The sequence below is a fragment of the Pseudonaja textilis genome, chromosome 7 (assembly GCF_049901715.1).
Source record: "Pseudonaja textilis isolate UNSWEBS1 chromosome 7, rPseTex1.2, whole genome shotgun sequence".
NCBI lineage: Eukaryota > Metazoa > Chordata > Lepidosauria > Squamata > Elapidae > Pseudonaja > Pseudonaja textilis.
The window spans coordinates 2,780,899-2,789,941 of NC_141996.1; the positions used below are offsets into that span (position 1 = coordinate 2,780,899).

The window sequence follows — 9,043 nt, forward strand, 5'->3', positions numbered from 1 at the left end:
ATTCTATTCTTATTCTATTCTGTTCTTATCCTTAATATTCTTATTCTGTTCTATTCATCCAATATCTATTGCTATTGCTATTTCTATTCTATTGTTATTTTATTCTATTGACACATAATCATGTTTTATAACGGTTTTACTAAAACCCAGCAGGTATTTCCAGTTTTCAGCAAAACCACACCACACCACAAAAAAATGCGTTTGCATGACAATCATGGTGCTTGTCCCAAAGGTGTTTTTTCAAGAGACAACTGGACTTTCTGTTTTTTTTCTTTGAAGACATTTTGCTTCTCATCCAAGAAGCTTCTTCAACTCTGACTGGATGGTGGGGAAAGGAAGGATGTAAACCCAAAGCAAGGAGTATAAATCCTTCCCTTCCGCACCATCCAGTCAGAGCTGAAGAAGCTTCTTGGATGAGAAGCAAAACGTCTTCACAAAAACAAGCACCTTTGGGACAACCACAACCTGAATGACGGAGAATCTTCACCGACAATCGTGATGTTTGCTTAACAAACCACCAAAAAACTTATCATAAAATCACATGACCGACCATTTTACGACTGTTACGGCCTACAACTGTAATGATCAGGTCATTATTCGAGGTCTGGTGAAAAGCGGTGGATTAGGAACTGAGAGGCGTGAATTCTAGTCCTTCCTGGATGTGCCAGGAATTTATTCACAATTTATTAATTTGATTTATATTGCCACAAACAGGCGGCAATATCAATCAAATAAATAAACAAGTCAGTTTTCAACCAACCTGTAACAACAACGCATAGTGTGCATACTGTAAACACACAACACGGTTGCGCTACGCTTCAGGAGCTGCTTAATTATTACAGTCCGAAACGGCCCTTTTCTCAGGACGCAGTTTAGTTACAGGATAACCCACGAAGGCCTCCCGCGAAGGAGGCGAAAGCTCTGCTTTTAATCAGTCACCCATTCACAAGGCTGAGTGTTGCTGGGAATTTTCAGATTCTCTGCCCTGCCCGCTTCAAAATGCTTTGCAGGCATCCTCAGGGTTGCTCTTCAGAGGCAGAGATGACAAGAGTGTAACAAGGGTTGGAAGGGACCTCGGAGGTCTTCTAGTCCAACCCCCTGCCTAGGTCGGGAAACCCTGTATGCCATTTCAAACCAATGGTCGTCCGGTCTCTTCTTAAAAACATCCAGTGTTGGAGCATTCACAACTTCTGGAGGCAGGTTGTTCCACTGGTTAATTGTTCTCACTGTCAGGAAATTTTGCCTTAGTTCTATGTCTGAAATTGTATAGAATTTCCTGCCTAAGCAAGGGGTTGGACTAGAAGACCTCCAAGGTCCCTTCCAACTCTGATTCTATTCTATTCTATTCTATTCTATTCTATTCTATTCTAATTCGTATTCTATTCTATTCTATTCTATTCTATTCTATTCTATTCTATTCTAATTCCATTCCATTCCATTCAATTCTAATTCTATTCTATTCTATTCTATTCTATTCTATTCTATTCTATTCTATTCTATTCTATTCTAATTCCATTCCATTCCATTCCAATTCCAATTCCAATTCCAATTCCAATTCCATTCCATTCCATTCCATTCTATTCTATTCTATTCTATTCTATTCTATTCTAATTCTATTCCATTCCATTCCATATTCTCTTCTCTTTTCTTCCATACTCTCTCCTCTCTTCTTCTAATCTATTCCATCTTCTCTTCTCTCTTCTCTTCGTTTCTATTCCATCTTCTCTCTTCTCTTCTCATTTGTTCTCTCGATGACTTTCCATCCATTATTCCTTGTCTGGCCTACAGAAAATAGCTTGACCCCTTCCTCCTCTCTGGCAGCCCCTCAAATGTTGGAAGATGCTCTCCTGTCTCCCCTGGTCCTTCTCTTCCCTAGACTAGCCAGGCCCAGTTCCTGCAACCGTTCATTGTAGGTTTTAGCCTCCAGTCCCCTCATCATCCTGGTTGCTCTTCTCTGCACTTTTTCTAGAGTCTCAACCTCTTTTTTACATCTCTTCTTTGTGACAAGCCCTGAGATATTGGAAGACTGCTATCCTGTCCCCACTATCCTTCTTTTCCTTAAACTAGACATGTCTTCTGTCCATCCATGGTTTGCTCAGATGTCTGTCTTTCTGTCTTTCTTTCTTTCTTTCTTTCTTTCTTTCTTTCTTTCTTTCTTTCTTTCTTTCTTTCTTTCTTTCTTTCTTTCTTTCTCTTTCTCTCTTTCTTTCTTTCCTTCCTTCTTTCTTTCCTTTCTTTCTTTCATCTTTCTCTCTCTCTTTCTTTCTTTCTTTCGCTTTGGAGAATAGCTTGACCCACTCCTCTCTGTGGCAGCCCCTCCCTCAAATATTGGAAGTCTGCTCTCCTGTCTCCCCTGGTCCTTCTCTTCCCTAGACTAGCCAGGCCCGGTTCCTGCAACCGTCCATCGTATGTTTTAGCCTCCAGTCCCCTAAAATCATCCTGGTTGCTCTTCTCTGCCCTTTTTCCAGAGTTCCAACATCTTTTTTGTAGGGTGGTGACCAAAACTGGATGCAGGACTCTAGGTGCGGCCTTACTAAGGCTTTATAAAACGAATTTGCTTGGTTTTTCTCAAAGATTTCCTGTTCTGGTTGATAAGGTTGTTCAGGAAGTTGTTCCTTGATAAACTTTCCTCAAACTTTTCCGACTCACTCTGAGAATTGGCTGTGCTTTTGCAGAGCTGTTTGTGAGTTAGATGGCGCTGCACGACCACAAAAAAATTTTTTTTTTTTTTCCCAAATGAACAGGCACAAAATCTTTCGAGCTTTCCATGCTGCAAAATTCCTGCAATTATTATTTTTCTTTTTTTACTGGTCTAAGCTGAGAGATGGCTGGGATCGCTTGACTTCCTCCAGCCTCTCAGCGTCTTATTATCCTCAACTCCATTACTGTTTTCCAAATCTGCTGGGCACAAATACAGTGCTAGAATAATTACATCTGTAATATAAATAATACCAATGTTTAATACATTTTTTTTCTGGTAATACAAATCTGGGCACAGATACAGTAAAACACCTGGAATGCTTCATTCATTGTTTTTCTATCTCTGTCTAATCTTATTTCTCTCACTTTCTCTTTTTCTTTCTCTCTCTGTTTCTCCTTCTGTCTTTGTTTCTTTCTCTCACTCACTTTTTCTCTCTTTCTCTGTCTCACTCTTTCTGTTTCTCCTTCTGTTTCTTTCTGTCTCTGACTCTTTCTTTCTCTGTCCCTCTTTCATTCTCTCTTTCTCTCTCTCTCTTTTCTGCTACCTTCCGTCATCAAAATGATCCCATGGAATTAAATGGTGAGATTTGTTTCTTTTGCATTTGTGTACTTTGCTCCCGCTATTTACTTTAGCACTCACAAGCATATGACTTTGCACACCAAGACACTGGCACACTTTTCTCTTTGTTTCTTTTTTACTTTATGAAGGAATGTAAGAAGTTACACAACTGCAGCTCCCTGCCCCAAAGAGCTCACAATATAACAAAAAATGTCGCGCAAAGGCTTATTCACTGACGCTGGACCGGTTCACCTAAAACGAGACTGAATAGTTTGTGATTGGACAATTGTGAGAATACTCTTAAGAAACAAAATATAGAAGATGCAAAGGCTCCAATTAGATCTTCAGGGTTTTTTGGGTTTTTTTTTTTGGTAAAGACACCTGCTAAAGAAACGGATCAAAACTTGAAAATACAAAAAAAACAGAATTATTTTTTTGAAATGTGGAACGTGTGTGCTCCTCTTGTGAGTTTGCACAAAAGCCAAACTGAAATATTTATCCTTCTCATTCATTTGGCAACTTGGACTTGGCAACTTTAAGACAGGTGAACTTCAACTCCCAGAATTCCCCAGCTATGCTGGCTGCGGAATTCTGGGAGTTGAAGTCCATACTCTTAAAGCTGCCAAGTTTGAGAACAACTATTCTAATTCAAATGAGTGAGAAATAAAAGGAAATTAACAGCGTTCTTGGAAGATCAGCATACCACAATTACAAAAAAAATAATAATGTAGAAAAGCACTGCAACTCAACAACAACAATACACACACACACACATTTTGCGTCAAGGCCACCGGCCACAAGAAGCACAACGCTGACAACTGAAAGGAAGAAATTGTATGTGCAAGATCTCAAAAGTAAGGAATAGGAAACAAGGTGTAATAATAATAATTTGTGTTAAAACTCTGGTGTCCTGAGTCATACATTGATGGGATAAATCTCATCCCTGACCCACAAAGGGGGAAAGAAATCTTCTACCAATCAGGGCAATTGACAGAAATGAATATTTCTAGCTCAGGATAGAACTGTAGAGGCTTTGATGCTCTCTGAGATTGGTGGTTTTCTTGCAGACGTTTCACAACCCAACTAGGTAACATCATCAGGGCGGTCAGTTGCTTTCCTTAAAAAGCCTCTTCCTGGCTCCAGCATCCACTTTGCAGGCTGCTAAGATTGTAGAAACGAGTTTCCAACTGGTGTGACTGCCCTCTAGGCTGAAATGAAAAATAGCTGCCATTTCACTGCCAAAAATAAAACCAATTTATAGTTTGTTTCATTAAATACAATTTATCAGGTCAGTTTTTTTTCTTCTTACTGTCCTTCCACACCCTGAATCCCAAACCTGCATTCAAAGGATGGTGTTTTGCAGACAATGTTGTTTTTGGAAACCACTTGAACCCGGTGCCAAGTCCACCAAGGGCTCTGCGTGACTGTCCTGGATTCACGCATGATGATCTGAGCCACCAAGATCTGAGCTTCTGCAGTTTATTTTCAGACACGTTCTGTTTATTTGCTGCACTTCCAAATCCAGGAGGCTCAGGAAGGTGAAGGTAAAACACAAAGCATCCGACAAATATTTAATGTACGCATTAATTATGGCATGGGTAGTCCTCAAGTTACGGCCACCAATTGAGCCCCAAATTGCCATTTGCCAAATGAGACAGCTGTTCAGTGAATTTTCACCCTATTGTACAACTTTTCTCACCAGAGTCGTTCAGTGAATCCCTGCAAGTTCTTAAGTGAGTCCCACGGTTGTTAAGTGAATCTGGCTTTCCCCTGTTGATTTTGCTTGTCAGGAGGTCACAAAAAGAGATTGCATGACTCCCAGGGACACTGCAACCATCGTAAATACGAACCAGTTGGCAACCATCCACATTTTGATCCTACGACCCACTGGGACGCTGCAAATGTACATAAGTGTGAAAAATGGCCCCGCAAGTCGCTTTTTCCAGGGCCGTTGTAACTTTGAACGGTCCCTAAATAAGTCAAGGACTCACTGTAGATGCTAAAACCTCAACGCACAATTTCTTGGAATCGGAAGAGAGATCCAGAAAAAAATAGGCAGGCAGGATTGAAGGGGATTCCTGACTCTGCTTCCAAGTCTGGTTTTCAACCTTAAGTGCGTAAATAGCATTCTGTTGAGTCAAAATCCTTTTCCGGTGGGAGGCTGGATCTACCCTGGGAAGGTATCCCAGGATGCATAGAGGAGGGAGAACGGTTGTGCAAGGGAGCTGCATATTTTGGGATCCTAGAAGCTGCCCCCCAAATGCCTTCTCAAGGGCTCCCCCATAGCTCAAGTCTGCAGCTTTTGAAGGGCTGCGGTTTCTTCTTAGCTGGGTGGTGATCCCTTTTAGATCCTGTGTAAGTTGATCCCAACTTGCACAAAAGGGTTTTAAAATCCCCAAATCTCCCAGCTCACATGGGGCCGGACACTCGTAAAGCCCACTGGCTAGGGGTGGGATTTTGCCAGTTCGCACCTACTCGCTAGAACCGGTTGTTAACATTCTAAGCAGTTCGGAGAACCGGTTGTTAGAAGAAATTACTGGGCTAATCCTGTAAGGAAGGCAGGAAGGAAACATTCTGGGGTTGCTTACAGAAACTGCCTCTTGGTTAACCCTTATTACATTCTTGGCAGGACTAGACTTCCTGTCTCAGGAACTTCTCTGGAGTTTTTTTTCCCCCTCCGTTGCTGGTACTTTGCTTGTGTGGAGTGACCCTTCAAAGCTACAATGGCACTGACAAAAGTGACTTATGACCGTTTTTCACACTTACGACTGTTGCAGCATCCCCACAGTCATGAGAGGCCAGGCGAGGAGATCCGTGCCTCGGTGTGAGTGATATGGAGTTAGCCACGCCCACCAACTAAGCCACGCCCACAGAACCGGTTGTTAAAATATTTGAATCCCGCTCCTGCCCCTGGCTATCACTCTGGAGCCTTTCCATACATTGATGCCCAAGTCTTTAGTCAATCCACAGAACAACGGATGGAAACTAACCAAGGAGAGACCCAACGGAAGAACTAAGGAGAAATTTCTTGACGGTGAGAACAATTAACCCGTGGAACAACTTGCCACCAGAAGTCGTGGGTGCTCCAACACCGTGAGTTTTTAAGAAAAGACTGAACAGCCATTTGTCTGAAATGCCATAAGGTATCCTGCTTAAGCAGGGGGTTGGACTAGAAGACCTCCAAAGTCCCTTCCGGCTCTGTTTATTCCACCATAAAATGCGTCACGGCAGGTCCTCACCTGTACATTTATTAAATTAAAAATGGTGCCGTTGGCACATTTGTCATTTACCAGAATGCCCGTAGTTCAGTTTATTCCTGCAGTAAAAGCACTATATTTCTTTTTTTTTTAAGTCTGCACCTACAAAGGGAGCGATTCGGAAATTCTCTGCCCCCTTTCGATGACAAATATTAGCTTGGGATTTTCCTTCCGAGGGCGATCTTCCCCGTGGTTGATAAAAGCAGGCCTCGCGATTCCTGCTTCGAATATTTCTGCTTGGTCCCTCTTCTGCACCCAATGGGGGAAAATCCAGAAATCTCCTGCGTCCATTGGTCCAATCCATCCCCGTCTCCAACAGATGGAGAGTTATGGCAGCCAAAACCAACAAGATGAGAGGGAAGGATGGCTGGAAAGTATTTACACCGTTGCGTTCGTCGTCTCCGGGAGAAGGGCCCTTCTCAAGGATTGGCATGGCCTCCAGAGCGGGCGCTACAGCTCACCGTGGGCCCTTTCCTTCCACCGGTTGGGGGTGCCAAGAACAGAATAAACGGGGTGTGTGTGTGATACCAATGGAGAAGAACCCCGTCTTCTTCCGGAGGACTCCCGCCACGTCCGTCATCACGAATCGTGCCTCCACTTGGAGCTGACCTTGTCCAGCAAGTGCCGCGTGCTTTCCCGAAACTTCCGCTGGGTGAAGTAGAAGAGAATGGGATCCAGGACGCTGTTCATGCTGGCGAAGGGCCGGGTGCACTTGTAGGCGATGGCGAAAGCCTGGCGGGTGAGGCAGTGCACCTCTGGGAAGGAGCGGACGATGAGGTAGATGGTCTTGGTCAGGTGGAAGGGGAAGAAGCTGACAGCGAAGACCAAGACCACGATGACAATCATCCGGATGGCCTTGTCCTTCTTCTTGCGGACGGCCAGCCCGATCATCTCGTCCTTCTGGCACAGGATCTTGGTCATGCTACAGTAACACCCCAAGATGGAGAGGAAAGGGATCAGGAAGCCCGTCACCGTCAGGGCGATGCCGTAAGGGAAGTAGCCGGCCGAGTTTTCCGGCGTGCTCAAGTCGTAGCACACCGTCCGGTTCCTCTGGATGCCCGTGGAGGCGTAGAGGAAAGTCGGCACGCATTGCGCCGTCACCACGACCCAAACCAGGGCGCAGACCCCCCAGGTGAAGCGCTTGCCCCTTTTCTTGTGCCAGGTGGAGAGCGGGTGGCAGATGCCCAAGTAGCGCTGGACGCTGATGCAGGTGAGGAAGAGGATGCTGCCGTGGAGGTTGGTGTAGAACTGGAAGCGGACGAAGCGGCAGGTAAAATCGCCGAAGGGCCAGTAATCCTTCTGGGAATAGTTGTAGATCAACAGCGGGAGAGAACAGACGTAAAGGAGGTCGGCCACCGCCAGGTTCAACATGTAGATCATGGTTCGAGTCAGGACCTTCCGGGACACCCAGATCTGGACAATGACCACGAAGTTCAAAGGCAACCCCAGCCCCAGGACGACGGAGTACACCACCGGCAGCAGGATCTGCTTGAACTCTTCATGGTAGGTGCAGGAATCCTTGACGGCAGCCAGCGACGTGTGGTTGTCCATCCCAGGACCTCAGGCGGCGTCCGGCTCCACCACGCAATGCAGGAAACCTGGAGTTAAGGACAAAGGGTGGTTAGATGTGTTTCTTCCCTTGGCTTTCTTTCTTTCTTTTTTTCTTTTTTTTAAAAGAAAAATCAGTTTATAATGGAAAATGCAAAAAATGCAAAAGAAAATTGGGGGAAAAGAAAGGGAGGGGGAAAATGTAGGGCAAAAGGAAAAGAAGAAAGAAAAAGCACTGACTTCCAACTTCCCTTTGGCGCAGTAGAGTAAGATAATCTCAGGTTTTAACTCTTACAGAATAATTAGAATGGAATGGAATAAGAATAGAATAGAATTAGAATAGAATAGAACAGTATGGAATAGAATAGAGAATAGAATAGAATAGAATAGAATAGAATAGAATAGAATAGAATAGAAATAAGAATTAGGAATAGAGAATAGAATAGAATAGAATAGAATAGAATAGAATAGAATAGAATAGAAATAAGAATTAGGAATAGAGAATAGAATAGAATAGAGAATAGAATAGAATAGAATAGAATAGAAAAGAAATAAGAATTAGGAATAGAGAATAGAATAGAATAGAAATAAGAATTAGGAATAGAGAATAGAATAGAAATAAGAATTAGGAACAGAGAATAGAATAGAATAGAATAGAATAGAATAGAATAGAATAAGGAATAGGAATAGAGAATAGAATAGAATAGAATAGAATAGAATAGAATAGAATAGAAAAGAAATAAGAATTAGGAATAGAGAATAGAATAGAATAGAATAGAATAGAATAGAATAGAATAGAATAGAATAGAATAGAATAGAAATAAGAATTAGGAATAGAGAATAGAATAGAATAGAAATAAGAATTAGGAATAGAGAATAGAATAGAATAGAATAGAATAGAATAGAATAGAATAGAATAGAATAGAATAGAATAGAATAGCCCTTGGTTGAGAGCCTGGTTAGCTAAACTTGGCAACTT

General features: G+C 42.8%; 1 protein-coding gene across 1 annotated transcript; it reads right to left on the reverse strand.

The window, feature by feature from the left end:
• Window positions 1-3,208: 3,208 nt before the first annotated feature.
• P2RY6 (pyrimidinergic receptor P2Y6) lies at window positions 3,209-8,125 on the reverse strand. The gene has a single exon (XM_026722399.2). It carries the CDS (start codon window positions 8,065-8,067, stop codon window positions 7,096-7,098), a length of 972 nt encoding a protein of 323 aa, XP_026578184.1. The 5' UTR covers window positions 8,068-8,125; the 3' UTR covers window positions 3,209-7,095.
• Between the last annotated feature and the right edge of the window lie 918 nt (window positions 8,126-9,043).